The sequence below is a fragment of the Jatropha curcas genome, chromosome 2 (assembly GCF_041381405.1).
Source record: "Jatropha curcas cultivar XTBG-Jc1 chromosome 2, XTBG_Jcur_1.0, whole genome shotgun sequence".
NCBI lineage: Eukaryota > Viridiplantae > Streptophyta > Magnoliopsida > Malpighiales > Euphorbiaceae > Jatropha > Jatropha curcas.
In genome coordinates this window covers 31949247-31963040 of record NC_143152.1, presented here as the reverse complement: position 1 = coordinate 31963040, position 13794 = coordinate 31949247, and the positions used below count along the sequence as shown (strand labels likewise).

Below are 13794 nucleotides of genomic sequence, written 5' to 3'. Positions count from 1 at the left end.
TTTAGAATTCAGTACATTTAAACTTTGAAAATGAGCGATTAAACTTTGCTGCAACTTTTGGATAGTACCTCTGTTTCTTGTGGATTGGAAGGCAAGCCAATGAGTCTGCTCATATTCTAGCACGAGAGGCTCCTAATTATACTAGCTTCCAGTTATGGAAGACGATTCTTGTTTGTATTGAGAAAATTGTGCTTCATGAAACTAATTAATCAATAATATTTCTTTTTTTATGCAAAAAAAAAAAAAAAAAAATTCATCTCCCTAATTTTCATAATTAAATAATCTCATATCTCAAATGTTGAAAAATGAATTAGTTTTAGAAGCCATAAATGCAATAAAAGTAAAATTCAGGGATCATAACGTTGAAAATTTCGAAGATTGTAACCCAAGTCTTTTCTTCAACAACTCAAAACATATTTAAAGTTTAATAATAATACAAGAACATAACATAAAATTCCTAAAACTGGCTTTAGGATTAGTACTTCCAGTGCAACAAAAAAACTAATTTTTGACATTTTATATAGCTTAATTATGTCTGAAATACACTATAAAAATAAATCTCCTCTTTCCTAATCTTGTTGTCCTAAATCCAAGAATCTTTTTGTTGAACTAATTTGCAGAAGCTTGAATCTCTTCCAGGGTCCGGCCTTTCGTTTCTGGAACTAGTTTGGCAATGAAAAAGATAGAGTAGATACAAATACAAGCATACAAGAAAAATGTACCTGAAATATCACAATCAACATCATCAAATTTAACAAGCTAAGTGAAGAATTTACATATTTCACTACATGCATCAATTTTAGAGAACTTGGCTTACCATAAGAATTCCATTCCATAAGCAAATTGAAAGTGAGGGATATAAACCAAGAAGCGAACCAGTTCACCAATGTCACCAAACTTCCTGCAATTCCCTTTAGATGCAATGGGAAGAGCTGTAATCCAAGCAGGAAAGAATTGAAAATTAGAGACAATTCTTACTTAATCTAAATATATTCTACTAACCCAATTAAATTTGTGTTCTTTGATTTTACCTCAGACATTAGAACCCAAGGAATTCCTCCCATTCCTATTGAAAAGGAAGCTATGTAAAGCTGAAATTAGCCATAAAAAAAAAAAGAAAAAAAAAAAGAAAAAATGCCACCCTGTTACTGTTGAAATGAAATGAAAATTTCAATTTCAGGTTTATCAGTTATCCATATTCAGGCTGTGCTAGGTTACCACTTACCATGACACCAGTGATTGCAAGGATTGGAACCAAGTCGATAGCCAAATGGTGTGCCTGATGCAAAAATTGGAATCTGTTAGTACTTGGGACCTCTATGAACTTGAATATATATAAATTACAACGTTAGAGCTTGATGGTGATTATTACCTTACAAAAGAATGAAGTTCCAATTAGTAGATTGCCCAGAAGCAACCCACATGCCGAAATCTGAAATGGAACGATAAAAAAAACTTAGCATAAATAAGATTTTACTTGTTTTAATCTCTTCTTATGAGTTATATCGAAAATTTCAAAATGAGCAGTCAGTGAGATGCCTACCATTAGGAGAGGTCGTCTTCCGGTTCTATCAATTAAAGTTGTAAGAAAAGCAGTGAGTATAACCTGTAGACCTGAGTATGATATACTTCCAGCACTTGGGGGAACACCTGGTTTATAGATTAATATACAATTAGTAAGAAAAACTTGAATATATATTATGCGCATGTTCGTCCTTATATGATTCAAGAAATGTGAACTTACCTGCCGATATAAAAATTCGATCAGCATAGAATATAATGCCATTAATGCCACAAAATTGCTGAAAAAACATCAATCCAACTCCAACCTATGTTTCAGAACCTATTAGTATTACATCAAAAGGAAATTAGTTTTTATACAAAAGTAATTCCAGCAGATTGCAAGATGCTTACAGTGACAAAACGAATGTTTCTTCTGCGAAACAAGTCGAGTAAGGTAGCTTTTGGGAGTTGTTCAAGCTGGCCTAAAGAAGCCTGTAAGTCGAAAAAAAAAAAAAAAGAAATTTCCTTCAGCATATGTTAAGCTAATAACAACAGAGACATATCAGGAAAATCATTAAATTGGGAAAGATTCTTTTACTTGAATGTCGGTCTTCTCCGGAGAAATGTCAGCCTTAGCTCCCCTAAGTTTTTGTAGAGACTCTTCAAACTCGTACTTGCGACCCATCATTGCCTGTGCCATTGAAATAGCTTCTTCATATGTAACTCTAAATGGGCAGCACTTGGACTAAATCGTAGCCTCAGGAATTATTTTATTATTATCTTCCTTTTCCTTTCATATATATATATATATATCAGATTCCTAAACTTTTAATGAATTAGTTAATATTAGTTGTTGAAATCATTTTCCTATTGGTTTTATTAACTGATCAATACCTTTCCTTGAAAAAAAAAAGGTTGAAATTTTGAGGTACTGATATATGTAATATTAGTTTATAAAATATCATAATATTAGAGATCTAGTCTATTATGAAGAAACTGAATTTACCAGCCATCTTGGGGACTCAGGAATGAAGCAAAGACCAACAAGCATAACCAGGCATGGGACATTTCCTGTAAAGCATCAAGCAAACTGAGAAACATTTCCCATCTCGACTAATTTTGGAAAATATGCTCTCAAAGGGTATTCCAGAAAGAGATAATGGAAGTTATATGTTTGAATCTTTTGTATAAAAGTAGAAAACGGAGAATCTGTAGTTACAATCTAAAGTGGAAGAAATACTAGTGTATTAGTCATTAATTAATGGTAGAGAGTACCTGTTAGCGCAAGTATCCTCCATTTTACAAATGCACCTATCAAATAGATTGCCATTACCCCAAAAACAATACAGAACTGTGGAGTAGGAAAATCGAAAGAAAAAGCTTCATCAAAATAATATAATACATTAAGCAAGAATGACTCTTACTCCAACCAAGAAACCAGTTTATTGATCATTTTCGGAAGATATTTCAATGCAGATTAGTTGAAAGATCAGCTAGCTCTCATACCTGATTTGCAGATGCTAATGCTCCTCTAAGATCCTTTGGAGTAATCTCAGCTATAAACACAGGTACCTAATCAATTTGAAAGAGACAGAAATGTTCAAGTCCAAATTTGCATATCCCTGTCAAACATTGGTAAAGTGAAGCTACAAAGGAAAAAAAGAACTACCACATAAGAAAGGATGCCAATGCTATATCCTGTTAAAAGTCTTCCAAAATCCAGTAACAAATATCCCTACCAAGAAACCAATTGGAAGGCTAATATATTATTTCACTGCATTACATTGATGAATTAGTTAAAAAAGGAGAAATATCACTAACTTGTGACAAAAGGATTGAAATCCATCCTACTATGCAGATAATAGAAGACATCCTCATAGCCTGAAACAAAATAGAGCTATGAAGTTGAGCAACCAGATTCTTTAGTCATATGATCTTAACAGCCAATCTGCCCTCTTTCATACATACCCCTTTCCGGCCAATGAGATCAGCAATTCTTCCACTTGTGATTGCACCAATCATAGCACCAATATTCAAGATGGACCCAAATACTGAATACTACAAATGATAAGAAATTTTTCCATGAAAAATCCATAATCACATTTGCCAAAATTATACAGTGAATTGATCAGGTGTTATAGCTTAAAAGGGTTACCTCAGAATAGGACAAGCTAAGGTCATTCATAATACCTAGTTGGGTTGGTGCAGAGTATCCAACCTGCAAATTCATAAACTTTAGCACTCCAATCACTAAAATACTTACTTGCTTCAATGAAAATACCAATAAAAATGTGTACTTACACAACATCCGAAAGTAAAAGACCCAGAAACTGCAATGGCAGTGCTCAGAAGAACCATTCCTAACCCACCAACGCCAGCACCACTCTTCTCATTATGTTCATGTTTATGTTGGGTCTCCTTCTTTTGCACAACAAATGGCTCCCCCAAGCTGCCATCATGATATTCTACGTCCGCAGAGATGGCCATTTCTTTTTCTTCCTGTCTCTGTTTAACTACAAAACCGATAAAGGATGATATAAACAGGAAGGTACACAGAAAAGAACAATGCAATTGAAAATATATAGAGACCCATTAGTACCAAGTTTTAATTTTTTTTTTTTTTCCAGAGCAGTATGTTTCTGCAACTTAATCCACGTAAAAGGGTAATGAAGTGTTATTGACAGTGTATATATATAGCTTCCTGTTCTCAGATTATACACATCTTGTCTATTTTTTATGTGGTCATCATCTAAAATGGATTAAAACCTATAAATTAAGAGTGGCAATATAGATTTATCCAATGAGAGCCACCAAATTCCACATTCAAAATTTTTGTGTTTGCTTGGCAAGAAAATCTGATAGATTTCAAGTACACAGCAAATATTGCTAATCAAAAAAGTTTGCAAATAAGAGAGTTTCAATGGAAGAAAAAAAAATGTTAGATTGTTCTTATACTGCTATTTATACAAAGATGAACTTAAAGTAGCCAAAACTAAAAGGGAAAGAACATCTATTATACAAGAAAAAATCTAACTAACATGGAAAACCAACTACTATAGAAATAAAATACTATATACAGCTAATCCACGGCTTGATTTTAGGCTCTAATATTAATCTTATATATATGGCTTCCATATATTTTTCAATGACTGGATAGAAGTAAATGACGTTGGATATGAGTCAAGATGATAGAATATGAAGTTCTTTTGCAGCCAATGCCTAAAGTATTTATTACGATTTGTAATATTCAATGAATACATCGAAAATTAATCAGTTTATGGTATAGTTGGTTTTGTCGAGAAAACATATCTCTTGAATTTGAATCCTTTTAATTATAAATGTTATGTAGTTTATATCGTTATTTTGATTCATTATGTCAATTTTTAATGGGATGGATGGAATTCACCTTAAGTATTTTCCTTGTGAATTAAATTTAATTTATATGAAAAGGGTTTTAACGCATAAATTGCGTCATGGGCAAATTGGGCATTTACGAATTGGGCTGCGGAGTTGGTGTCAAAGCTTGTCGTAGCAGCCAGTAGCCACCGGTAATTAGTGGGCTTTACAATTTTTGTTATACTGGACCTGTTCAAGTTTCAGGCCCTGGATTTTTCAAACTGGCCCAGGCTTGGTCCAGCTCCAATAGTTTTTTATTTTTTATACTTTTTCATTTGTTTATGTATGTATGAATATATTTAAATAATTATTTTCAATAAAAAAAATATATTTCCTTGATCCAGTGATCAAAATTGATCAATAATTTGGGGATTAATGCATAAACTGACTAAAATAAAATTTTTAACTTCTCTCAATATATGACCATAACAAAAGGATTCAAAGCAAAACAAAAATAATTCAAAATATTCATCCAAAGGCACAAAAAGCAACCATATCTAAATTTGACATATATATAATTTTCTTTATAAGAATATAATCAGAACTTGCAATTGAAATAAGACTAGTTTCTTTTATTTACCCAATGAAATTTTCACATTAACATGAGGGAAAACAATTAATAGAATGGACTAATTAATCCAATCAAACAATTCGGTAACCAACAACACGTTGATTGGGTGGTAAGTGATCTCAATCTTCAAGTTCAATTCCTGGAGCCGTTCTTTACTGGAATTACTAGACAATTATGACTAATTTCATTCATGGATCGGTTGCTGTAATGGAAGAACAGGTTATACAATTTGAGCTGACACTGCTAACTGTACTGTTATTACTACCAATAGGATAAGCTTCAAGAGAAAAGGGAGCTAAGTGCAGATTAGACTCCAGTATTTTGACAATCTGATACATTGTTGGCCTTGCAGACAGTATTGGATGAGCACAAATAACAGCAATAAAAACATACTGCTCCATAACTTCTCTGCAACCCAATTCAGGTATATTCTCCTCTATAACATCCAATGCTCTACCTTGTTTAACCAAAGACCAAGCCCAATCTGTCAGAAGAGAAACTTCTCCATCAGGATTAGTTTCATATGCTTTTTTTCCACTCAAAAGTTCAAGAAGTACAACTCCATAGCTATAAACATCACTTCTTTCTGTTAATTTCCCATATAGGGCATATTCAGGAGCAACATAGCCAAGAGTACCTGCAGCTCTTGTACTTAAATGTGTCAATCCTTGAGAATTGAATCTTGCCAGGCCGAAATCTGCAACTTTTGGTTCGAATGTATCATCAAGAAGTATATTACTAGCTTTTATATCTCTATGTATTATAGCAGGATGTACTCCATAGTGTAAATAAGCTAATCCGCGAGCTGTTCCAAGCGCGATTTTCTGTCGAATAGGCCAGCTAAGCTTGTTATTCTCTTCTGATAAGAATAAATGATCGTAAAGAGACCCATTATGCATCAAATCACATACAATAATTCTCTGATGACCTTCCATTGGAACTGTTGCAGTGCAATAGCCTCTTAAAGCAACAAGATTGACATGTCTAACACTTGCAATGATTTCTACTTCATGTGCAAATGTTGCATCACAAGAAGCTGAACAGCTCTTGAATCTTTTGAATGCAACTTGAGAACCATCCGGTAATGTTCCTTTGTAAACATTTCCATATCCTCCTTTTCCAATTAGATAATTTCTTGAGAAGTTCATTGTGGCAGCCCTAATTTCATCTATTCTAAATTTCACTAAATTAGCACTTCTCCTATATAGTTTTCCCAATCCGAATTCCAAACTACTCTCATGATCTTTATAATCAACAGAACTTCTCATTTTTTTCTTTCCATATTTCTTATGCAATATCCAAAACAACCAAACTGAAACAGCAGCACCAAAAACTCCAATGATGCAACCTAAAACAACACCTGAAATCACAGATTTGCGTTTCCTATCAGAAGTTAACCGCCAAGAAAATTCAAGCGTGAATAAGCATTTTGCAGTTGCTGAATCGCCCGGTCCAAGTTTATTGCTAAAAGCAGCTGCATACATGAACAAATAATCAGAAGCATCCTCAGTTAGATCATCATCATAAGGACTAACCTGAAGGTACAGTTTTTCAATACTTGACAACTTTTGAGTGCAAGATTTACAAGAAGAGGTATTATCCAAAGATCTGTTACAATAATCTGTCATTTCTTGCAATTCCGTTGTGGGAATTAGGGCTTCAAATTGTGCTTTAGTTGTAATATTCATATAAGTCTCTGAAATCCATTCAGGATGATATCCACAAGTAGCTTGAGCATCAAAACCATGCAAGTATTCTGCTACTAACTTCCCATATGAGTTCCAACAAGCCTCTAAAGTGTCTGGAGGAGGAAAAAAGAACCCATTTGTTCGAAGATATTCTGATCGAACAAAAAGGAGCCCTTTTCGAATATATGTGCATTGCCTTGGAACATCAATTAGAGCAAGCTTTAAAGGGGCTTCATCGGCTAGTTCACGAAGAACATTGAAGTTCAGTGGACAAGAGGAGTCTGATAATTCATCAGCAGTACCAGTAAGGTTTTTGTTTGAGATTTTGGGGAAAGTTGCAGCTGATGAAGAAGATAAATTGGAAAATGTTAAGACTAATAGTAAAAGAAAGAAAGGGAAGGGAAAGAGAGACATGATATCTCTAAAGCAACAAGTTTTCGTGGGATTTGAAAACCATGGTTTGTTGGGAATTGGGAATTGGGAATTGGAAACCCTAACTTTATCCTTAATTTTTGAAATGCTTGAGACTCAAATCAATCAATCAATGGCCGGTTTTGGCGGTTAGTTAATTGGCGGCAAGTGAGACTTGGAATGGGTCTCAAGACTCTCAACTGAATTTTAAAAAACCGAAGTGAAAAAGAATCTTGCTTTGTCTTTATAGGGAATAGTAAATTGCAAGCACTTAATTTGGAGCTCATGTGACTTTATGGGTTTTTTGATTTATAATATATGATATTTGTTTGAATAAATCAAACGAGCTTTCAAGAAGCTCCTTCTTTGTACATTATTAAACTTGTCAATTAATCACAAATCAATTAATTTTCACTTTAATCGTCATGCGTCATCGACTACATTTCCAAATAATTTTATTTACAAAATTATATTCTAAATTTTTAAAATTATTTACATGAATACTACTTTTCAATCCGAACGTGAAAACACGTTTGTGAAACTTAAAAAAAAAAAAATAATTTTATATGAATTTATATAATCAAATTTGTCATGTTCTTGATAAAAGATGAATAGTGTATATTATGTTTTTTTTTTTTTTTTTTAAAAAAAAAAGAATGATCTTATATAATATGAATGCGAGATAATTAATTATTAATTGCATTGATTAATCTCTTATTAATTAGAGAAATTTCATGGTGGGTGGAATACTATTTTACTCTATTAGGCACTTGTGGTGAAGTTATGAACCATTCTTTAATCTTTAATAAAACAAAACTAAGAACCATGAAAGAGAGTGAATTTGACCCCTCTTATCCAACAATTAGACTTAAAAAAAAAAAAAAAAAAGTCAAAAACCCTTTTATGGATGTTTTAATTTGTCAAAACCAAGTTGGTTTCACATTCTTATGAGTGACTTATACAACATAATTTATATTTTTATTACTAGGAAAAATGCATAGAAATTCCAAACCTCTCTTCACACTTTATAACGTAATTTAAATTCTTTATTTTAATTTTTGTAAGGTACTCTTGTTTCATAGTTAAAAGAGCCAAATTTCCAAATGGGCCCATTTGATGAGAAATTTATTTTTTTAGATAATTTCAAATAAATGGATTTTTTTACATTTTATATGAATTTTCTAATGGGAAAAAAATTAAATTATATCAATTTTTTATTTAATGGGATGGATAGAGTATACCTTTAAGTACTTTCCTTGTGAATTAAATTTAATTGATATGAAATGGTTTTTAACGCATTAATTATGTAATGAGCAAATTGGGCATTTATGAATTGGCGGGCTTCTATAATTTTTGTTCACACTGGACTTGTTCATGTTCACCTAATTTCGGGCTTGGATTTTTCAAATTGGCCCAATCTTGGTCCAGATCTAAGAGTTTTTTTATTTTTTATACTTTTTCATTTGTTTATCCCCTCTCTCTATATATATTTAAATAATTATTTAAAAATTTTCATATTTAATTAATAAATTTTAAATTTAAATTTAAATGACAAGAATAAAATTCTAAATAAATTTAATTTTTTTTCTTTAGATTAAATTAAAAATAATATTTTTCAAAATTTATATTTCAGAAGGGTGACTTATCGTTTATTTGAAAACACTCTCTTTCTTTTATATATATATATATATATATTTTTTTTTTTTGGTGCGTTTGACGGTTAGCTCATTTCTACTGCAATAACGAGTTGACGACAAGAAAACATTCTTCATTTCTTTCTATGACAGTGCACTAATAATTTATATTTTTGTTTATTACAAATATATTCAACCATTTTGTGCTCTGACCCTTTTGTTTTCACTATCATACACCATATATGTCTTCCATTTCCAATTATAATATAAACCAATTATTTGATATTAATTTGTGATATACCAGTAATAATTATAATAATTTATATATGGAAAACAAAATTTGATATATTGTATGTAGTAAGATATATAATTAAAAAAAAAAAAAGATATAATTTCAAAAAAGGATAGTGATTTATTAAAATAAACTTTAGATTGTTAGTAGTTTCTAACTGAAAAACTTTCCCTCTCTCTTTAAAGTCCTTCTGTTTCTCTGTCGGGTTCAAAGGCGGAGAGCAGAAGTCGCTTCAGAGCTCTTACCACTTGTCAGCAACCATTAGACTGTTCCAGCGATTTTCACGGACTTATGTAAGAGAGAGAGAACATAAACATAAACAATAGAACAAACGGAAGAGAAAGCGAGAGAAAGACATAACAATGAGGCTTTTCCATTTATAGCTTGGAGATTTTCTTTCCAGGGTCTAGATAAGTTTTATTCAAAATAAAGGTTTAATCTTTAATGTTATAGCGACCACATACGACAATTCTTGTTTTTGTTTCTGGGTCTCTCTCCCTTCTTCTCTGTTTCCACCTCTTCTTCTTATTCTTCTCTTTCTCTCTGTTTTGGAGGCTGTGTGAGCCTGCTGTTGTTTATTTTCATGGCAACTGCTGCGGGTAGAAACCATCATAAATCTTCTAGTAACACTATTAGTCAATGGTATGCGTGTGTTCCCCTTCATCTTCCCTCATTTGGGTATGTCTTAATATCTTCTTGTGTGGCGTTCATTTCGTTCTCATGTAAGGGGTCTGTGTTATATCTATCATTTTACATACATATATAACAGAATCAACCTTGTTAAATGTAATAATTTTTGGATATGGATTTTTTGGGTTGTGCTTACAATTATGGTTATTATAATTTTTTCTTCGATTTTGTTTACATTCATAGGGAGGGAGATAGAAGGTTTTCGCTTTTATGTCCACTTTTTAGTTTTTTTTTACTTTTCTGTTTAGGAGTTTAAGCTCGTAGATTTGGGGACAATTTTTTTTTGAGAAGATCATTGTGTGGTTTCTTATCATTTTGTTAAAGGCCTATGCTTTTAATGTTTATGGAGTTAATGGGTGTTTTAGATGTTATGTGAATATAAACCCCAACAGACTTTTTGTTATCTTGTGCTTGGTGATTAATTTCTTATTTATGCCTGAATATGATATGAAATGGATGGTTTTTTTTTTTTTTTCAGGAGTTGTGAGTTCTACATGATTTGGATGTTATGTCTTCTGATTTCTATGATTTATCTTTATCCAAGTTTTAGTTTGCGCATTAGTTCCAAAATTTTTGGGTTGCCTATGGTCAGGCTACAGAATGAGGAAACCTTTCTCCTTCCCCCTCATTCAATGCTGGCTGTTGAGAGGTTTTAAGAGGCCAAGTCTGTTAGAACAACATATAATTAAGATGGCAAACACCCACAACAATTACACTGTATATGGTTTTTTTATGTATCTTCCTTGAGCTTTAACATTGCTTCCTCTTTATTTTATTTTTCTATTCAGGGAGAACGGGAAGGAACTTTGTCAATCATCAGGGAGATCTCAACGAGCAGAGACTCCTCCACCAACACCAAAACATAAAAAATTTAGCAAATTACTTTCTTTTGCTGGTTCTACTCATGGTATTTTTTTGCAGTTTCTTATTTAGCATGAATGTCTGACTGTGACTAGTTCCATATTTTGTCATAAATGATTTTCATGTTTTGTGGGCATGGGACATTCAGACAAGGAAAAGGAAAGACAAGATGGATATTCTCCAACAGGAGTTATAGAAGCCTGCCTAGAAGGCTTGGAATCTACCTCCATCCCTCCTGATATTCCCAAGAAAGAAGCACAAGCTAGTTCTTCAAAATCAAGAGCACAGTCTCATTGGGGTAGATTCATTAGATTATGGAAAAAGAGGTCACTAAAGCACTTGAACTTCTTCAGTCCTCTCCCTATGCCAAAACTACCAATAAGAAAGAGCAGAAGCTCAAGAGAGAACCCATTACTGAGAGATTTATATAAGTTCAAGTCTTCATTGGAGGATTTCACACTTTCTCAGCTTGAAGCAGCAACCAACAATTTTAGCCCTGGTTAGAAATTTAAGTGCTTTGTGAAATTTGATTATTGTTTTGCTTTTTATTCGTTATTAATATATATTATGTATGATATTGTTTATAGAAAACTTGATTGGAAAGGGCGGTTTTGCTGAGGTCTATAAGGGTCGTCTGCGAAATGGAAAGCTAGTAGCAATAAAGCGGTTGACTAAAGGAACTTCTGATGAACAAACAGGAGTATTCCTATCTGAGCTTGGGATTATGGCCTATGTTGATCATCCTAATACTGCTAAGTTGCTTGGTTGTGGGATTGATGGAGGGATGTTCCTTGTTTTCGAATTGTCTCCACTGGGGAGTTTAGGATCTGTTCTCCGCGGTTCGTTCCTATCTTGCATTTAGTTCTGTACTTGAATTGAAAAAGAGTTTTGGTTTTCTAGTTACTTTGGTTGTTCTTTACTTACATTTCCAGGTTCACAAGTCAAGCTTGAGTGGAGTAAAAGATGTAAGATTGCATTAGGGACAGCTGATGGATTGATGTATCTTCATGAGGGTTGTCAAAAGCGAATCATCCACAGAGATATAAAGATTGACAATATTCTTCTTACGGAAGATTATGTGCCTCAGGTATATATATTTCGAGTTACACATGAGAATCAATCTTTATATTAAATTTTTTCTTTCACTGATGCACTATCCCATCTATTCCAGATTTGTGATTTTGGCCTTGCCAAGTGGCTGCCCAGGCAATGGACTCACCACAATGTACAAAAATTTGAAGGCACATTCGGGTTTGTGATCATACAACTTTGATCTATAGTTAATCAATCAAGTGACTTGAAATGTCAATATGTTACCCTGTTTTTCTTTTAAAATTGCAGCTACTTTGCTCCTGAATACTTTATGCATGGCATAGTTGATGAGAAAACTGATATATATTCGTTTGGTGTTCTACTTTTGGAGCTCATAACCGGACGCCCGGCTATCGATCATTTACAGCAAAGCCTTGTGGCTTGGGTAATTTTACCTCTGCAAAAATTGTTCATACCATTATTCCATGTAAAGTAATGAGCTACCCATTTTCCTTTCTGGGTGTTTTTTTTTCATAGGCAAAGCCTTTCCTTGATAACAATGATATTAAGGAACTTGCTGATCCTTCTCTTGGTGGTAACTATGACCCTGAAGAGATGGACCGAATAGTTTTGACTGCCTCTTTGTGCATTGAGCCATCTCCTATTCTTCGTCCTCGAATAAATCAGGAAAGTGCAATTCCTTTACACTAATTAGCATTATCACAGTTAAATTTACATGGAAATAACATAATCTACTCGTTATGCAGGTTGTGATACTTCTAAGAGGCGACGAATATGCAAAAAGATGTGCAAAAGAACGCAAGAAGAAGTCTTTCCAAAGAACTTACTCTGAAGAACTGCTGGATGCACAAGAATACAATTCAACTAAGTATCTGAATGATCTCAAACGACATAGGGAACTTGCTCTAGGGTGTTGAATTGTTCAAAAGCAAAAGAATCTTAGTTCCCTTGAGAGAAATAATACCGGTACTAGTTATTGATCTTAGTTTCCTTGGGATTTGCAGTTTCAAGAAGGTTTTGAAACTCCTACGGAAATAAAATCATACCCCAAGATTTCTGTTTTACATGGCATTTGATTGAAAAATGATACTCAGTTAAGTACGGATTTCAAATTCCATATAAAACATGTTGAACTGGTTTTCTTTCCATATGTGAAAAAAAGCACCAGATCATCTTCTTCCATTGCCACTATCCCTGTATATGTATATACACTGGGGTTTTTCTGAGACATGGGATGCTTTGTGGAAGATAAATTTCAGCTTTATAGAGAAATAAAACTTTGATCATATAATATTTTTTTAATGAAAATGCCAAATAAGTTCTCATATTTTTTATATTAAAAAAAATCTATATGCTAAAATCATTATCCTTTAAATCATACTATTCCACTCAAATTAATGCACATACACGTATCATATAATAATATACAATTATTATAATTTAAAACAAAAATAAAACATTTTATTCCCCCAAAGAAAAAGAAAACACAATGAGCATATACAATGATGAGGTGTTGATAAAGTACTAATGTGAGAATGACACGTAAAAATGGATTTGCCTTGAGGAAGTGGACGTGTACACGTCACCTTTTTAGTATTTTGCTCCTTTGATGTATTTTTGCTAAAGTGGAGACAGACATGTCGTTTTAGTATTCTTTCCCCCCAAAATTTACGGTGGACAAATCCCGATCTAGCC

The 13794-nt window shown here is 32.9% G+C and overlaps 3 protein-coding genes across 3 annotated transcripts; 1 reads left to right on the top strand and 2 right to left on the bottom strand.

Annotated features, from left to right (window-relative positions):
• Positions 1–490: 490 nt before the first annotated feature.
• Positions 491–4011, bottom strand: LOC119370963 (Major facilitator superfamily protein). Its single transcript, XM_037640172.2, has 17 exons — positions 3805–4011; positions 3659–3721; positions 3472–3561; positions 3325–3384; positions 3173–3238; positions 3010–3075; positions 2779–2854; positions 2510–2574; positions 2102–2194; positions 1915–1995; positions 1745–1829; positions 1544–1650; positions 1373–1432; positions 1226–1279; positions 1032–1091; positions 818–932; positions 491–722 (listed from the first exon to the last, which is right to left on the bottom strand). Exons 1-17 carry the CDS (start codon positions 3988–3990, stop codon positions 610–612), a joined length of 1440 nt encoding a protein of 479 aa, XP_037496100.1. The 5' UTR covers positions 3991–4011; the 3' UTR covers positions 491–609.
• Positions 4012–5451: 1440 nt separating this feature from the next.
• Positions 5452–7762, bottom strand: LOC105647837 (putative LRR receptor-like serine/threonine-protein kinase RKF3). The gene has a single exon (XM_012234064.4). It carries the CDS (start codon positions 7570–7572, stop codon positions 5659–5661), a length of 1914 nt encoding a protein of 637 aa, XP_012089454.1. The 5' UTR covers positions 7573–7762; the 3' UTR covers positions 5452–5658.
• Positions 7763–9720: 1958 nt separating this feature from the next.
• RBK2 (ROP binding protein kinases 2) lies at positions 9721–13394 on the top strand. The gene is made up of 9 exons (XM_089717754.1): positions 9721–10173; positions 10974–11092; positions 11195–11545; positions 11634–11885; positions 11979–12133; positions 12218–12297; positions 12388–12523; positions 12616–12766; positions 12847–13394. The coding sequence occupies exons 1-9, from the start codon at positions 10079–10081 to the stop codon at positions 13014–13016; spliced, it is 1509 nt and encodes a 502-aa protein (XP_089573880.1). The 5' UTR covers positions 9721–10078; the 3' UTR covers positions 13017–13394.
• Positions 13395–13794: the final 400 nt, after the last annotated feature.